Source organism: Pteropus medius, unplaced genomic scaffold, assembly GCF_902729225.1.
Source record: "Pteropus medius unplaced genomic scaffold, Ma_sr-lr_union100, whole genome shotgun sequence".
NCBI lineage: Eukaryota > Metazoa > Chordata > Mammalia > Chiroptera > Pteropodidae > Pteropus > Pteropus medius.
Window position 1 is genome coordinate 10,740,593 of NW_024347788.1, and position 18,424 is coordinate 10,759,016.

The 18,424-nt window shown below is 58.5% G+C and overlaps 1 protein-coding gene and 1 pseudogene across 2 annotated transcripts; both read left to right on the top strand.

Moving 5' to 3' along the window:
* The first annotated feature begins 1,018 nt into the window (after positions 1-1,018).
* On the top strand, positions 1,019-12,880 carry XKR5 (XK related 5). 2 transcript variants are annotated; one of them, XM_039877258.1, is made up of 7 exons: positions 1,096-1,153; positions 2,897-3,080; positions 4,821-5,005; positions 5,833-6,048; positions 6,438-6,607; positions 9,433-9,544; positions 11,319-12,880. In XM_039877258.1, exons 1-7 carry the CDS (start codon positions 1,096-1,098, stop codon positions 12,446-12,448), a joined length of 2,055 nt encoding a protein of 684 aa, XP_039733192.1. In that variant the 3' UTR covers positions 12,449-12,880. The 2 variants fall into 2 exon arrangements, with proteins under 2 accessions (XP_039733193.1, XP_039733192.1); XM_039877259.1 differs by lacking the exon at positions 5,833-6,048 and having other exon boundaries at positions 1,019-1,153.
* A 2,315-nt stretch (positions 12,881-15,195) lies between these two features.
* On the top strand, positions 15,196-15,313 carry LOC120614563 (uncharacterized; annotated as a pseudogene).
* Positions 15,314-18,424: the final 3,111 nt, after the last annotated feature.

Consider the following 18,424-nt stretch of genomic DNA (forward strand, 5'->3'; position numbering starts at 1 on the left):
ACTGGAAAGTGAAATTGGGTGTAGGTGGGGGAGGGAAGTCTCTTGGGATTTAAAAAAATAAACAAAAAAACACACACACATTACCTTCAGTGAAATAAAGCATTTTAGAAGAATCACATCAGAACTGTAGGGAAGGAAAGATGTCTGACTTCTTGGTTTTATTTTGGTAAATGGAAAATAATCATAGAAGTTTTATAGATTCACCTGGGAACACGACGATCTAATTATTCCTTCACGGGGTGAGTGCTCCAGCTGTGGCCGGTTCTGCCGCTGGGCCCCCGAGTGAAGCAAGTGGGAAGGGCGAACGCCCTTGGTTCAAGGACGGGGCTGGAAAACTCTCCCCCAAATGAAAAGAAGAAATAGTTTGGCCAAGTGTTTGTTTTAGGAGTTCAAGACCTCGACTTCATCGTCATCGGCTTCATCATGCCTTCAATTATACTATATATAATGTGTATGCACACACGCGCGCGTATGCGTGTACACACACACACACAGCCCCTGCACGCACACTGAACACACGCATGCGTCTCCGGAGAGGCTTCCCACTGCGCACTGACACTTCTTGCAGACTGGAATCTTGGTTAACCTTCGACCCCATCTAGAAAAGGCTTTCGTGAGGCCAGAGGTGGGGGGATGGATGTGAGGGTGAGATGCCAGTTAACACCCCCCGCAGGATTTCGTAAAGACCCATGACGGGCTCCAAGGCCCCTCCTCCCGTGGACACGCCTCCCTGACTAGTGGTTAAGCCGCCTGCCTCTTAGCGACCCCAGGGGCGGTGACCGGTTAACCCCCTCGTGACTAAGCCACCTGCAGTCTCCAGGGCGCGTTATAAAGTGGGGGAACAGCGAGAAAACGCTCCTGCCCACACCCGATCTGATGCGTACTTTCCCGCTCAGTTTGCAGAAAACTCAGCGCTGCCCTCCCCCCTCCCCCTCTGCCGCCCCCACCCCCGGCCCCTCCCCTGCTGGCGACTTGGGATAAAACCAGACACCGCGCGCCAAACGGCTCGGGTCGAAAGGCCTCGGCAGTCAGGGCTCCGCCGGAAACCGCCGACCCCGCGGCGCGCAGGGCAGGGGCGGCGGCGGGCGGCGGAGGATGCACGCGGGGCTCCTGGGGCTCTCCGCCCTGCTGCTGGCGGCCGAGCAGAGCGCGCGTGAGTGCGGGGCAGCCCGAGGCTGGGCGCCTGCCCTGCTCACCCCTCCCGACGCCCCAAGCCCTCCACACATCGCCCCTGCCTGCGCCCAGCCCTGCGCGCCTGGGCGGCCCGGTGCGCCGCCCCCGCCTGCTTAGCACGCCCTCCCAGTCCTGGGTGGACGCCCGCGGGTGCACGACCCTCCCGTGGATGCGTGGTTCCCCCCGCCCGTGATGCATGACCTCCCACGCATGAGACCTCCCGCGAACACACGCTTCTCGGGGGTGCGTTCACATCACCCCGTGCATGGTCCTCCGTTGGATGCGCCCCTCCCCCACCGCAGATGCATTGTCACCCCTGTGGAGCCTGGGCTCGTGTATCCCGCCCCTTCCTCCAGAAAGGCCTCCCAGACTTAGCAAAATGCTGCAGGTGTGAGATGGGCTGAAGGGGTGCGCCCTGCTCTCCCCACCACCGCGGCCGGTCTGGGGGTCACGGGCTGCTCCGGGGGCCGGGGTGGGGTGCGGTGGGGTGGGTCGGGGCTCGGCGTCCGCGCCGCCCTGGAGACCTGTGATCCGCTTTGGGGTTTAGAACAGGGCCGAACACGGCCTGCGGGGGACACCCCCGTCTCGCTAGGAGCGGGGTCCCGCCAGGTCGCCGCCAGCCGAGGCGAAGCAAGATGGCAACGCTTTTAGCGCCTTTCTAGTTTGAATTTGTAACTCTTTCGGGGCGGGAGAGGAGGCCTCCGCCCACTTCCGCCGGGCCACCCGCAGACACGTCTTTCTCCGGGGGTCTCGGGAGAGGTGGGGTGCCTGAATGAGGCCACAGCTTCCAGACCCCCAGAGTGAAGCCCCCCCGCTCCCCAGCACTCACGCGGCGGGGATGCCGGCGGGGGCGGCTCCTCACGTCGCCCCTGGGGGCGGGTCCCTCGTTTGAAACGCTGGTCCCTAGGATCCCCCCGGGCGCCCCCACCGCGCTGTATCAAAGGTGCTCCAGATGTGACCCGCACCCAGGAGGAGCTCGGGTGAGATCCCGAAACGAAGCTCCGGAATCCAGCGTCCCGGATGAGCAGGGTCAAGACAAGACAGGACCCATGGTCTCAGCACCCACAGTCTCACGGACGTTGTCCCCTTCTCCCCCCGCCCCGCCCCCATCCGGAGCTGCGGGCCTCAGCATTCCACCTCAGAAGGACGCTTGTAGCTGGAAGCCCAGGACGATGAGAGGCGGGGACAGAGCCTGGGGACCAAGGATGGCTGCCCAAGCCCTGACCTGTTGTCCAGACCCGCAGAGCCCCCTTCTGTACTGGGGCAGCTGTCCGCAGCTTCCTGTGCCCGTAAATCCATTTTAGACTCTAACATTGGGAAACGACTGTGCGCCTCCTAGCGAGGGACAGACTCCAGCACCTGCCCCGCTGTCACTGGTCAGGGGCCTCAGACCCTCTCCCCGACTTGTCTTTACCTTAAGATCCTCAACACAGTCCCCGGAGGAGGCTGGGCATTTCTGAGCACGCACAGGTGCCAGGTGTTTTTGCACACGCGTTCTGTGCCCCGAACGGCCTCACTATGGGATCACAGTGTCAGATCCCTTGGGTGCCCTGGGCATCCCTGCCATTTTCATTCAGCCTCGTGCCCATCTGGGCTGCTCGCTGGCTCTGCCGCTCTCCAGCTGGGTCCAGCAGAGCCCGGCCTGCGGTGGGGACGCAGTGATGGCCGGTTACCCAGGCTCGTGGCCACCTCCCACTCACCTTCCCCCTCGTCCGCCCCCTAGGCCTCTGCACCATGGTCTACTACTTCGCCACAGGGCAGCTGCTCTGGGGGTGGCTGGCCCTCACCGTGCTCCTGCCTGGCTTCTTGGTCCAGAGCCTCAGCTACCTGTGGTTCCGAGCAGACGGACAGCCAGGCCAGTGCCGGTTAGCCGTGCTGCACCTCCTGCAGCTCGGCGTGTGGAAGCGGTAAGCTGGATGACACGCGTGCACAGGAAGGCTCTTCCTGCACGAGTGTCCTAACCCCCCTCCCCCGGGGACCGCAAAGCTCACAGCACCTAGTGCCCTAGTCGAGGAAGCGGGCACAGCTTCAAGCACAGACGGCTGCGGAGCCAGGCTGGCGATGTCTGCATCGAACCTTTGATGCAAGAAGAAGCCACTGGGCAGCCAGGGCCCGTTTGTCCCATAAAAAGGCGGCCTGGATGAGCCTAGTGCTGGCTGGCTCACCTGCGGTCCATCTCGGCAGGCCAGGTGTGCTTTTCTCTGGGCTCCCTGCAGTCAGGAGAGATGTGGCAGGGAGTTTATGTACGTGGCGAATTTCCGTTCTCGGCTGCTGCATCATCCTGTAGAGTCGCCAGGAATGAAACAGGGAGATCATTGGTGGGGACCCGATGGGCGAAGCCGTGCAGCTCCAGTACTCATTGAAATGAAGTAGTAGGTGCTGAGGACTGGGGGGTGCACAAGGGGTCACTGCCCAGCCTCAGATCTTGGGCTGCGGTCGGCGGTTTATCCCTTTGAGCTGCTCTCGGGGCTCCCTGTGTGGGGGCCGAAGTCAGATTTCTGATTTCTCAGCTGAGTCCGAAGAGAGACGAATTCCCTCCCTGCCAGAGTAGAATCTCAGATTGGAAGTAGAGGGTGCTTTGGGTAGAGACGTCAAGCCACCACTGCGGATGTAATGGGACCCTCAGAGCTGGAACCTTAGGTCCTTAAAGGCACCGAAAGCGGTTTTCGGCCCCAGTGATTTGCCTAACATTGGGCCTTTGCGTTCAAAAGGTCTGACTCTTCCCAGAGGGAGGAGAGCAAAGGTGGCTTTTTAATCGGACTCACACAGGGGTGGAGCCTCTGCAGGGCACTGCACCCCATGTGCAGCCCCCACCTGTGCCCAGCCTCTTAAAACCATTAGGGGCTTGGTCCCTCCAGGCACCGCCTCATCAAGCATGTGGGCTCCAGGACAGACCACCTATTGACAAACAGGACAGCTCAAAGGGAGGGTTAAGTCAATGTTAGTCCCTTGAGAGAAGCTTCCTGAACAATTGCCAGATAAATCTGCCTTCTGGGCTCTGGGGGGACCCTGCCCCATCTCACCCAGTGCCTCATTCAGAGATGGGGCTGTGTCAGGCTCTCAGCGTGTCCAAACTCATGCTGCTGGTGCCCAAGAGTCACTCCATACTCCCCTTTTCCCATTACCCCCAGCCACCTGCCTCTCTTGCCGTCCCAGCCAGGGCCCCTCTTCAGTCCCCGTTCTGCTCTGTGCCTGTCCCAGTGTCAGAGGCACACGAAGTTCTCCTGTGAGGATGAGGACACTTTTTCTCACCTTCTTATGCTCTAAAGCAACGATGACATGATACCTTGTAAGAAGCATTCGCTGAGCAAATCGGTGTCCATCCCAAGATGTTCTGGGGTAGGGGACGCAGCTTCGGTTAGCCCCAAACCTTGTAGGGCTCAGAGAAAGCCCCCGGCAAGCCTGTCTGGTCCAGGCTCCCAGCGGGCCGCCCCCCTCACTCCCACACATGGGCTGCTCAGGATCACCCACAGCAGCAAACGGACTAGAACTGCCGTTAGGTCTGGAATCGGAGCTCAGGGATCCTTGCGTGTCGCTACGACAGGTGGTTCTCTAGGATGCTATAGGGCCCAACAACGAGCCAGGGAGGTGTCCTCGTCAAGCTGGGGCAGTCTGGCCCCGCAGCACATGCCCCGACTCTCCCTCAGGCACTGGGACACCACGTGGATGGTGCTACGGAAGGACGGGGCGGCCCACGGCGAGGCGCCCCTGCCGCTCCAGGAGGCGGACCTGTCGGCCTTGCGCCTCCTGGAAGCCCTGCTCCAGGCCGCGCCCCACCTGCTTCTTCAAACTTACATTTTCCTCGCCTCGGACTTCACAGATATTGTGCCAGGTGAGTGAGTGACTTCCTCCGCGAGCAGAGACTGTCTCACACCTCAAGGGGCACAGAAACTAAAGCTTTATTTAGCAAGACCCCTTCATTTAAGATTTCCGCTGCTTGGGGTGAGGGTGCCCAAGCTCAGGAGCACAAGGGTGGCGAAAACTGGCTTTCGTTTGGGCTGATTAGTTCACGGCGCTTGACCCCCGTCATGGAGGTCCTTCCGCAGGTAGAAACTGTGGAGCGTCAGATACCCCGAAAACACCTGGGGAAGGTCCCACACCCGCTTCTCGCAAGATCGATGCGCCAGCGCCTCCTGTGTCGTTAGTCGCTGGCCGGGTCCCTGCGGCCAGAGGCTTTTGAGACGCTCAGGCCCCGGCAGCGTCTGCCGCCAGCGGGCACGCACCCCGGGGAGCGGGCGCGCCCCCTTCTCCCGCTGCGTTCTCGCGGTGGCTTCTCCCGCGCAGCCCCTTTCTCCGGCCTCGCCCTGCCACGTGTCCGCGCGGGCGCGTGCGCGGACATCACAGCGGTGCCGGGCGGCCATTCGTCTTCATCGAAGGGCCCGGCATGACACAGGGTGATGTTTGGTTTCATGTCTTTGATGGAACCTCGTTCTTGTGGGCCAAACAGCACAGGACATTGGGTGGTACCCCGTGTTCAGAGCCCAGAGCAGGGGGTGACGGGTCAGTGCCCCGGATGCCGGCGCCCCCCGGGCGTGCACGTGCGTGTTTGTGCTCAGCCTCTGCGCCCGCCGCCAGGCCGCTGGGTGACGATGACCCGGTGAAGCCAGCTCTTACTCAGAGGTTAGACATCGCACAAATACCGCTGCCGCTTCCTTCCAGCGCTGAGCGCCCTGTGCTCCTGGTCGGCGCTGGCCTGGGCCCTGGTGTGCTATGCTCGCTTCGCCGGCTCCGTGAGGCCCGGCCACCTCTCCCCGCCATGGACGTGGGCGGCCCTGCTCTGCCAGCAGCTCTGGAGGATGGGCATGGTGGGCGCCCGCGTCCTGAGTCTGGCCCTGTTCTTCAGATCTCACGGCGCCTGGGGGCTGGCGGTTGCAGGTAAGCCGAGCTGTGTGCCCGCCATCCAGGGCGAGCTGCGTAAGGAACCACCTTAATTCCTTAAAGTAGCCACTTAGACCAGCAACCCCAGTTCTGGAGGCTGACTGGGCTCCTGGGGGGGTTCTTGCCCCGCGGGCCTCAGGCATATGTCTAAGACGGCGGGTGTGGGACACACAGGGAGGCTTGCTGTACACATGGCATCTTCGCTCCCACGCCAGGCACCCCAGCCTCTCTGCACCCCACAAATCTCTCCTAGGTTTGATCTCTCTTGGATGCCGGGTCAGGCACGGTCAGAACAGAGAAGAAAGTCTGAGGCCCTGGTTTGTGTGTCCCTGCCCCACCCCCTCCCGGGCCCCCCAAGGGGACCCTGACTTCCCACCTTGCTCCAGGTGCCCACTGGCTGGTGATGACGTTCTGGCTCGTGGCCCAGCAGAGCGACATCGTGGACAGCACCTGCCACTGGAGGCTGTTCAACCTGCTGGCGGGCGCCGTGTACATCCTCTGCTACCTCAACTTCTGGGACAGCCCTTCCCGACACAGGATGGCCACGTTCTATATGGCAAGTGGGGACGACGGTTTTCTTCGATTCTAACTCTTACCGTGTAGATAGAGCACACGCGTGCGTGCGTGTGTGCACTTGTGCACGCATGTCTATTTAAGAGAGAAAAGCTTAGTTTTAGGAAAAATTCTAAATGGAATTGTAGTCTCGAACAGAGATGGCAGGCTCTGAAAATAGGTGTCCGGCTGTCCTCACAGGTACAGGTACCACGGTAAGAGCTGTGGCGTGTTCGCGACGTTTTTCAGCCTCTCTCCATCCGCCCACCTGATAAGCACAGTCACAGTGCTCCTGTGTTGCGTACACAGTGGCCTGGTCGATCGCCTCGGTTACTGAGTTACAGCCTTGGTGCCAGATAGTGTGAAAAGCCGAAGGTGATGCGGTGCCTGCCTTCAGGAGGCACTGCTCCTCGTCCAGTACAGGAGATACGCTCTTTTTTAACCGGAAGAGGCAGAAATGCTAGGAAGGGGACCGTGTCTGAAACCCACGTGCCGCATCACATCGGATGGCCTGACGTGCTTTTGACCAGAAGGCGGAGAGGGAGCTGCTCTGCAAGCAGCAACGGGGGAAAAATGCAGCCACGGGCTCCCGGGCACAGGGCGCGGAACCGGACACGCTCGCAAGGGCCGCCCCGCACTGCCGATTACTGCCGCCGACGGGTCTGGCCGAGTCTAAACTCTCCGAACCCATGTTTTCATTGGCACTTCAGGAACTAGGCCGCCTGCCTCTCAGCGTTCCTGTGACAGTTACATAAAACCCACCTTTTCAGTGTCGCTGGGATGGTTAAATAAAATAATAATAAACAACTTGGCACAAAATAACCAACAAATAGTGGCCATTACAAGATGAAGAGATTTGCGGGGCTCAGGCGATCCGGGATGGAGCTGCGAGCAAATGCAAGAGGCCGGAGATGCAGCTTCTGCCGGGGAGGTGGCGCCGTGGTCCCCTCCTGCTGTAGGGGAGCCCCGTGGGGCTTGGTGGCCCCCTCGGCACGGGGCTGACAGACCAAATAGGCCCCGTGACATTGGACAGTTACAGAGCCTCGCCAGGCCTCAGTTAGCACATCTGAACCAGGGATAAGAACACCCACCTCGTGTGGGGTGCGGCAAATTTGTTAACCTGGGGCGGGCTGGCTCGCCGTGACGCGTGTCACAGCTTCCCGGCCCGCGTGCGTACGCACGGGAATGATATAGAGGATCATTTGGCCGTCCATTCGCAGAAGCCGTTTCTTCATCTGCTGGTGCCACACGCACTCCGACAGGTGGGAACTAAAGGAACAGACGTCGCGTGTTCATGTGTGGGTCACTTCCCTACGTGCATCGCCACAGCACCTCACGGGAGTTTTAGAAGCTGTCACACGCTGAAGGAAAACGCTTTGTTGCTTCTGGCTGTCTTAGTCACTAGATCGCTGAGTCAAGAGTGACTAAGTAGGAAAGATGGAAATCGGACACGACCGAAGGTCACAGAGGAGCATGCAGTGGTGGCGTGGGCACTCCGCAGGTGGCACAGGCCAGCAGCCGCGCCTGTTTGGCTCACAGGCTCCTTTGGCCTCCTCGCAGCCCTCCAGTGTGGGGTCATGAGAATCCAGCTGAGGCACTGGACAAACAGAGGCGAAGGGGCACGTCCAGGGGCACGCGGCCGGCCCGCGATGCTGCCCGGTCCAGATCTCCCATCCCTCAGTCCAGGCCTCCTGCCCACACCCCTCCACGTCAGGCCCTGCCACGTGGTCCCTTCATGGACGCTCTGTCTCCTAGCAGGCACCTCCCCTGCTGGAGAGAGGAGCCCTGACGGACCAAAGGGAAAACTGTGTGTGCCTCCTGGGTGAATCTCCTTCTGTCGGCAGAGAAAGAGCCGATGCCACTGCGCCTGGCTTTTGTTGTTGTTTGAAAAGCACAAAGGCCACGCGGTCCACTCCCTGAGGAGCACAGGCCTGGTGGCTCTCAGAGTAGCCCTGGTTTTTAACGGCTAACAGGGAAAGCACGTCCCCAGGTCAAAGCCACCCAGAGCCCACGGTATGGGGACGGTGGGCGTTCTTACGTTTGTCAAGCAGCAACGCGTGACGTCTTTAATTTTCTCCTTGTTTGACTTTCCTAGAGTTGAAATGGCACCAGTGAATGACCGTGGCAAAGCTCTGACTTCCCGTGTCAGTCTGACAATCTAGTCCTTTGATGTCTCATATACGGCACTTCAATATATCGTCTTTGCATTATGTCCAGCGTGTTTAATTATTTTAAGAAATAGATGTTTGCGTTTCAAGATTGGAAAGTAAAGTTAATGAGCCGGCCTGGTGGGCAGGACAAAGAACCTTCTGCACAGGAGGGGGCCCTTTGGTCCCTGGAGAGGCTCCAGGGTCCACAGCAAGCGTGCCTCCTCTGCTGCCACCTGGTGGCCGTGGACCAAATCTACCTTTAAAGAGGCAAATAGTATCTGGGAAAAATGCTGAAGTTTTTACTGAAGTTTGTGACTAGCGTACTGGTTTCAGGGGCACTCTGAACTCTGCAGATACTTTTAGTTATTGTGTTATAAAGCTAATACATGCATACGGTGAGCACGAAAGTGGGGACCATGTAAACCAGGAGGTAACCGTCTGAGTCGCCAAAGGAGCAGCCGGCGCCATGTGGGCTGTGACCTTATGCTTCCTGTGCAGGTATGAGCTGCAGACAGTTTAAGGAGCTGCACTAAGAACAGGGACAAGCCCCCTTTGTCGGGGACCCTGACCCTGCTTCTGGGGAGCCCGGTCACCACGGGGCCCTGGTGGCCCCAAGGAGGCTCTGTCCTCACTCCACGTGCTCCTGCCTATGCGTGGTGACTGTCGTCTTGTCCCACAGATTATGCTGCTGGAGAACAGCATCCTGTTGCTCTTGGCCACTGACTTTCTCCAGGGGACATCGGCGACCAGCCTGTGGACCATGGCAGGAGTCTTGTCCGGATCTCTGATTGGTAAGACCTGGTGCGTCCTTCCCACTGTCCCACCACACCCCACCTTCAGGGCGACACGGCCTGTCAGTGGCCGTGCTGGTGCCCGCCCAGCCCCACTTCCGGCATCTCGCCTGGCGCCTGGCGGAGGCAGATCATCAGTTCGCTTTAGGGAATGGACGAGTGACCCCAAGGTCTCTGCTGTGCTCGTGTTCACCTGGCTTCACAGACCCATGTGACTCGAAAAGGAACCCACTCCAACCTTGGGAAAATTAAAACAAAAGGCACCCCCGCTGCCAGCCTGCTGTCCCCACAGCACGCCCGGCCCGGGGGGCAAGGTGCTCTCGGTCGAAAGGCCAAGCTAGACTGCCCAGGGCAGGCGCCCCAACCCTGCGCGTCCCCGTGCCTCTGATACACGATTGAGCGCAGAGATTCCCCGGATGTTCGCAGCAGCCCTGGACCCTCGGCCCCGCCCCCTCCCTTCCCCCACCACCCTCGGCCCAAAGCCTTCCCTCTGGTGACCCACAGCCTGAACGAGGCCCGTGGAAGTGCTGGGTGCCACCCGACAGCCCTGACCCCCAAGCAGAGAAATAGGTGTCGGAGGACTGGGGTCCTTTTATTGCTCTAGCTCAGACGGCCGGAGGGGCTCACCGCCGGCCCGCTGGGCCTCCCCATCTTCCCGAGCTGCCTGACCCCGACTCCCAAGCGGCCCTGGAGCGTGCTCAGTGGCAGGATGGGCATGGTAGAGTCATGGAGCACAGGCTCCCATCCCGAGCTCCCCCGACAAACGTACTGAGCCCGGACACCGGCTCGCCGGCCTGGGGCTGCCCCCGAGAGCCCCGCGAAAGACGGGGCCACAGAAAGGCTGGCGTCACTGGGTATGAGCCCCTGGGCTGCGTCCTCAGCGGGCTCAGATCCCCTTCCTTGGCCTGGGGAGGCTCATTGTAAAAGAAAAGGGACAATAGCTCCCTCGCTGGCTGATGGTTCAGACCGAGGAGCAGAAGGGGCCTGAGCTGTGGATCGTGCCCCTCGCTCCTCCCCCTCCAAAGACGGCACTCAGAGGAAGCGAGCGACTGGCCCTTAGGGTCCCCCAGCTCTTCCTGCCCCTCCGATGTTCCCCCCACGCCTGTTTCGGGTGTCACGCTGTTTATAACGAGCTCGCTGAAGCCGGGCACTCGAGCCAGGCCAGCAGGAAACTGGAAAGAACGTGGGAGGTCGCCGGAACGCTCTGGTAAAGAGGTTATTGCTAGTCAACACTCCGACCAAAATAAGTGAATCCGACAACAACGTGATTAAGATGTTGATGCTCAAAGGAAGTGTTGTTGCCGCCGCCCCCGGAAACTCCATACGAGGCGTTTGATGAGCACGTTTAACCTCTGCTCGGGTCTTGTTTTTCAGACCGTGCCTCGGCCCCAGCTTCGGGGCCCATCCCTCCACCCGCGTGCGGAGGGTCGAATTCTGATCCTGTCACGTGAAAGTGACATTAGCATTCCTGCCAGACATCTCTTCACGCACAGGCACTCCCCCCCCCCCCCATGCACTCAGTTGCAGCTCAAGGAAGAATCGGTAGGATTGAAACTGTTTTCTATTTTGAAGTTTAGAAACATGGAAGCTGGAGCCTGAGGGAATTCCCTCCAAACATCCTGCCATGATGCTCCAACAAGAACCCCGATGTGGATCCCAAATTACATTATTCTACCAAAAACTCCAAAGCCTGGAATTCTACAAGCCACGGGCAGGATGCAGGACTTCCAAGAATGTAACCTTGGTCTCTCTTATTTTTTTCCTTCTTTTGCAGGCAGTGTCTCGCTGGTGACTTATTACAGCCTGCTACATCCTAAGTCCACAGACATCAGGCAGGGCTTTGTGAGAAAGTCCTGTGGCATCGCAGGGGGCGACAAAGCAGAAAGAGAATCGTCTCCCCCAGGCCCTGCCTTGGCTGGGGAGAGTCTGGAGAGCCCAAGCATGTGCCAAGAAGAAGGTTCTGAGCTAACAAGTCTGGGGGAGCCCCCCAGCCTGCAGTGGGGACCCCCAGAGGCTGGGCTGGAAAGCCAGATTGCCGAGGAGGACCCTTTCTTCAGCCACCACCACTGGCTGTTGGTGAAACTTGCCCTAAAAACGGGAAATGTGTCTAAGATCAACGCGGTCTTTGGAGAAGACCGCCCTGGCTGCTTTCGCCCCCCTGCATGGCGGGTGAGCCCACATGACGACCAGCAGAGGAAGCCTCCATTTTCCCAGCAAGAGCCCCCGCCGTCACCCCATGACTCCCTAGCCTCAGAGAAAGGCTCTGAGTTTCAAAGCGTCTTGAAAGCAGAAGCCGACCTGTCAGAAAGCTCGAGTTATGTCTCTTTTGCCAGCGATAACTATGAGAAAGCTCCTGTCCCAAAGCCTTGGGCTCTGCAGCGGGAGGGCAGCCCAGACGAAGGAGCAGGGGCTGTTTCTGGGGTGCAAGAAGGAGGTGCAGGTGGGCAGCTGAGCAGAGGGGAGGGACAGGGGGACTCCACGCTGTACTTCAGTGCCACCGCTGAAGGGGCCACACCCTCACACCAAGCAGGTGGCCAGGCAACGCTGCCGATGTTAGGAAGAGGCAGCCCTGCCCTGCCGGCCTCACCCCCGCCGGCCGCGAAGCCCTTTCCCGTCACCATGGCCCGCATCAGCCCCATCCTGTACAGGGGCCCGGATGGAAGGCTGTGCCCCCGGGCGAGCTTCTCCGGCACACCCCTGGCCGGCTCAGAGTGTGGGGAGCAGCAGGAGCCCACGAGGGACCTGAGTCACCCTGCCGCCGATGGCACACCCACGTCCTGGCCGAGGACGAGCCCGAGGCCTGCAGAGGAGCCCTGCCTCACGTCCACCCCCAAGTCCGAGTCCACCCACAGCGACTCTAGCTGGAAGGAGAGGCCGAGGACCGACACGAGTTTCTTCATCTGACCAGTCACGGCGCGGGAGGAAGGCAGGCTGCAAGGTCGAGCTGGTTGCTGGGCTTCGAGTTGGGAGAAATCCCACCCCTGACACCTATGGCCTTGGTGCATCATGCCCCTCCCCCCCACACACACACCTCCACCTGCACAGCCCAGAAAGGAGGGAGGCAGGTGTGATCGTCTGTGCTCCACTGTGATGTCACACGTGCACAGGACATGCTCTCCAACAGCCCGGGGGCGGGAGGGGGGTGCTTCCTCCCTTTCACAAACCGTATGATCCTTATTCTAGTTGTTGTTGTTGTTATTGTTGTTGTTGTCACTTCTGGGAAATGAGGAGGTACAACCCAGAGTCCTATTGTATTCTGGCTCTCATCACAGTTAGCTTCTCCTGACACTGCTGATTGTTCATCAACCCTCTTTATAAAAGCGTGTTCTAACTGTGTGATTTTAACAAATCTCAGAGTAAGATAATGCAAGCCCTTTCTGGAAGTGGATGAGAAATGTGTGCTTGTAATCATCGACCTAACCGAGAACGCAGGTGTCACTCTGAGATTCCCCGATCTCTTCGGCAGAGCCTAAATGAGAGGTGGCATCTGTGACTTAGGCTCATCCGACGGGAGGGACATTAATGCCCCTCTGCCCTCATGCTCTGCCTCTTCCTAACTCCTCCCCTTACACGTGTTCTGTGTGGGTCAGTGTCTGCATCATGTCTGTAAGCCTTCCTTCACAGCTGGCTCGGGAAGTCTAATCAGAAACCACTGAGCAGGACCAGTCCACACAGGGGGCGCTGGGTCCCATTTGCTGGTAGCACTTCCTAACACCGCTGGGTTCAGGGACAATATTCAAGCCCCAAAGAGGACACGTAGAGTGACATGCTGAGAGCGTGTGCGACACCCTCTGCAGTAAGTCTTAGCGTTAGGCTCTGCTGCCGGCCAAATAAGCCAATTCGAGCTAGCAGAGGGCAGCCGAAAACCTTCGCTACGGCTACGTGCAAAGTGAAGGCAGTTTGCTGACAGGACAGAAACTCCCCCAGTCACCCTCGCTGTAGGATTATAGCACGTGGGGTCCTCCTCCACCCACCCGCGAACCTGGGCCTCTTCCCGGATCCCCACAGACCCCCGCCCCTGGGCATCCGCAAGAGGAACCCAAGCCGCTCCATCTGGGGGGCCTCCTCTCCAGTCTCCCCCCCGACTTGCCCCCACCCCAGCTTGTCCTCCACAGTTCCCGGCCCTCTAGCGACCTCTTCCTGAACTTGAACGAGGCCCCTCTGAAGGCTAATTAAGGGTTGCAAGGCTTGACTTTGAGCTCTGTAACCCCAGGGCCTGGCACGCAGCGGGTTTGGGACGCCGTGGGACGGTGACTGCTCCAGCTGTGAATCCCAGCTGGAGAAACACCATGGACCGGGCGGCTTCAGCCACAGTCATCTGGGGCCTGGGAAGGCCAAGGTCAAGGTGCTAGTGGCTCAGTTCCCAGTGAGAGCCTTGTCCTGGCTGGCAGATGGCCACCTTCTCCACGTGTCCTCCTACCGTGAGGGGAGAGAACGAAGCTCTCCGGTGTCACTTCTCGTAAGGACACGAACCTCCTCATGGGCCCCACCCAGGACCTCATCTACACCTGACCACCCCCCAGAGTCCGTATCCCCTAAATACCATCAAGCTGCGAGTTAGGGCTTCACACACGGACATCAGGGGGACGCAGCTCAGTCTTAGCAGAGTGCGTCCTCTCAGAAGGGCCTTTGTGTCGCACGGAAAGGTAGCGGTGGGACGCAGTGAGTCTGCTCACGCTTTTCAAACGTCCCAGCCCTTGAACGGGCTCAAAGACTAGAAATCCACTCCACTCACTCGGTTAACTATGTGCCATGTATACACCAGGCACTAAGCAGACGGAGCCTGAGGCGCGGACGGGCTGGTAAGGGGCCAGGGACCAGCGTGGCCCTCCATCTCACACCTCCAGGGAGCGGCCTCACCCGGGACATCGAAGTGCGTGTCACTCCCGTGGTGGCATGTGTCTTGTGTCTGCTGTCCCCCAGGCCTGGCTGCGTCACTTGATTGTTCTGAGGCTCCCACACTCCCTTCTCCTCTTGGAGAAGCAGCAAAAAGACTCTGCGGATCCCTGGTCACTGCAGATGGCACACACATCGCCTTCGCTGCCATTGTCACTAAAGCAGGGGACCTCCAGAGCCGCCGGAAGTCAGGGCTGGCTCCCATCAGTGTCCCTGTGTTGGTGGCATCTCCTTGTGGCGGGCTGGTTCTTCAGCTGCCGGCCCTGGGGAGGCCTGGGCCGAAGGACGGCTGATGGCAAGTCCCCAGGAAGGCCCAGCCCGAACGGAGGTCCAGAAAGCCGGCCTGCAGGGCAGACACCAGATGGGCAACCTGAGCCCCCAAATCGGCCTCGAGGTCCTTCTCGCCTGCACCCTGTTCCTCATGCAGCAGGGAGAAGCGGTGTGTGCGGAGCGGCCAAGGGCCTGGGGGAAAGAGTCTTAGAGAAGTGGGACCCGGGCAGCAGCTCCCAGGAGGACAGAAACGCCCACGAAACGCCCCGTTCTGCTCACGCCTCTGTCACTCCAGAGGACAGCGGAGCCTGGGACACGGCAGGCCGGGCAACGGTTTGCTTGGTTCTCACGATGCTCAGCCACGCCAAGCATGGGACTTCTCCATCCCTTCTGAGTCCTGTCCTGAGTCAGTTCTCAAGCCGCGTGCTCACTCCGCCTAGGTCTTCTGAGCACCAAGCAAGGATTTCACCTTAAACCCCACTCCGGTCTACAGCCACGCCACCCTGAACACACCGACCCCGTCTGATCTCAGAAGCTAAGCAGGGTAGGGCCTGTTTAGTACTTGGATGGGAGACCACCTAGGAAGACCAGGTGCTGTAGGCGTAAAATAAATAAAATAAAATAAACCCCACTCTAGTTGCTCTCTTTAAAACAGACTGATGTTTTTCTATCTTCCTGAATTTGATTTATTTTCCATAGTATTTAGAATGACTGATTATCTCGTTTCCCCAGGACTGGGGGGGTTTCCTGGGCTGTGCGATTTTAGGGGTAAAACCAGATAGTACCGGGCCAGTTGGATGACTGGTCCCCCTAATACCTGTTAGCGCTATTCACTTTTTCCCACTTTATGTAGCCGCTGAGCCAGAGCAGAGAATGTTCCCTGGTTCAAAATCTGCAGACAATTCAAGATTCCTCAAATATACTCCTGCACCACCCAACCCCTACCTTCCTCCACCCCCAGCGTCAAGGTAACTAAAGTCCCCCGTGCTCTCAGGACCACCAAAGTGGACACGTCGTCAACACCAAGCCCCACCAGCGCTCCAAAGGCAAAGCCAGGATCCAGATTTTAAGTTAGTGTCTCAGGGAGGGATTCCCCCATGGGAAAATACCGTGGAAAAAACCATGGAAGCTTCGACCACACAGAAACATGCATCACGGCAAGGCCATAATTACGGCATGGCCCGTCAGGGTTTCCATTATAAATGGGGTCCACATCTCCGCGGGACGCAATTCTTTCCAGCTGGAGGAAGCCGTGGACAGCTTTTCTGCCCATTGGGGAATTTTCCGATTTGTTTACCAATGGGTAGGGCCGGGGTGGGGGAGGGCACAAGGGCGGGGGGTGGGGAGCTTGGGAGCGGAATAAACAGTATGGATTTTTGTCCTTATCATGTTCTTAAACTGAAGCTAAGACAACGCAGACCAACAAAACAATCCGCAAGGGCAATTAAGGCCATCATTCCGGCCTGAAAAATTTGAATTTAAAGGCAACGCTTTGTCTTTAACTTAATAAAGAGATGGAACGGTCCATAAAAGAATAGGCAGGCTCTTTTTCCAGACAATTCTGTGATGACACAGAAGTCACTTCATCTTTCTGCATTGCAGGTGCCTCGTTGGTAAATCAGGGATGCCGCTAGCTGGCTGGGCTGGGTTACAGACTGCTGACATACAGCCACAGAGGCGGTGGATGCGGGGCTACCCCAAGGGACAGGGTCTCCGTTTGTTCTCCCCACTCCCTGACGCTGAGGCCCAGCTGCCCTCCAGAGACGGTGGAGCTTGACTCTTCCTATGGGGCCAGGGGCCCATTGTTCCTAAGACCACAGGAGATGGGACACTCTGCCAGCCCTGCTCTGGACCCCGGCTTGCCCCACAGCAGACACGTGCTGGATTTCGATGGAGATTTAAGTTTGCTTTCTCTAAAAAGTTTTACGGTAATTGCTCCAAAGTCCTCAAGTCATTTGGGGGCATCTCGCCACGGTCTTGTGACCTTATAAAGCACAAGGCGCACACATCTCAGGCATGGAGCCCTGCGGGGTCGAGGCAGAGAGCTTCGTCAGGCCTCAGAGAGTCAGTCACAGGGCAGTAAAATGGCCCTTAAGAGATGACTAACAAACCGATCAGGAATTCTGAAAATGCGAAGTCTCTGTCTTCTCCTCCTCTCTCCAGAACTTCTAGGAAGCGTGAAGGGAGAGGGATCAATTCTGGCGGTTGATGATATGTTTGCCTTAAGTTGGCCCCTGTGAAACGAATGATAAAGAGAACGTTTTAGTTAGATACTCAGACCCCGCTTTGCGTTCTCAGACGTCTTAAGAATTTGGAGGTCAGTATTTTTTTTCCCCTAGCAGTCAGGAAGTAATGTGATTAATCTGAGTAATGGAGTTAGGTGGACAAAGGTCTGAGCTGCATTCTGTAAGGTTATAACAACTTTCAGGACTTTGAGTCATTTATTTTTTAAGTAACTGTCAGCTGAAAGCTTAACTCTGGCCGAGTGTTGACTTGGGTTTGAAACGAACGGCCCGTCGCCTTCTTCTCCCACTTAATGATAACGCTGAGCCCTAATTTGAAGCTGCGAAGAGCCAGTTCTCCGTGGATGCGGGCGCCGCCCTGCCGCGTGCATGCGTCCCGCTGCAGGTCTCGCTGACTTTCACGATGAAGACGCCCCGCGGGGGGCGTCTGAACCCGCGCGCGTCACGACGCTAAGCACACTCCACGCGCATGCTTGCTGGAGGGGTGGCGCTTCCGTGACCTCACGGAACCCCGCCGCTGGGCGCCGCCGGAGCGAGTGGCCGCGGGGCGCGGGGCTCCGGGCAGCGCCGTGCTGCGCCGCGGGCGCCGCTAGGTGGCGCGCGCGCCCCGCCGCCAGCCCCGCTCCCTCCCAGCCGGCTCGGCGCGTCTCTCGCCCTTGGCAGTGTAAGCTTGGGGCGTGGACGGTCACTTCGTGGCTCCCAGTCCTGCACACGGTCACCCGTGTGTCCCGTACCACCAGCCCGCCAAAGGCTTAGTGAGGCAGTGCCTTCTACCTTTCCCAGCAAGTCATCCAACTGCCCTCGAAGTCCTGTGCTTAAGGGTTTATGGCCATAATTAGGTGTCCACGTGCAGCTATCTATCCATTTCCTATAAAAGGTTTAGGGGACTGTCCGTTGTCGGAGGCCAGCGCTCTTAAATTTGCAGTCGGTGTTTATGAAATATTCAGCCAGCAGCGTATTCAGAAGCTGTGCACGCTCACTCTGGGACCGGTTTTTATGGTGGGGACCCATGAGTCGGGTCCCACTGCTCTATTCATGAGAGGAAAAAAGTCATTTTCTGTGTCTCTTCAGAGACAGTGAATTCTGGAATGTGCCACCACCAGTTGTAAGGCGTTCCAGTCTAAATTCCGTGGATCTACAGAGTGTTCTTCATTTCTGCGAGGTGTAAATTATATTCTTCTTGGACGACAGAATATTATTCAGCCAAAAAGGAATGAGCTTTGAAGACATGAAAGACACGGAGGAAACCTAGATGACTGAGCGAGAGAAGCCCGTCGGAAAAGAATGCACCACAGGGACACAACACGCTGCAAAAGGCACAATGCTCAGCGGTCGCCAGGCACTGGGGGCGGAGGGATGACCCGGCAGGGCACAGAGGGGTTTCGGGACGGTGACACTGCTCTGCGTGAACCCGTAATGGTGGACACCTGTCGGTACACACTTGTCCAAACCCACAAAAAGTACAAGACCC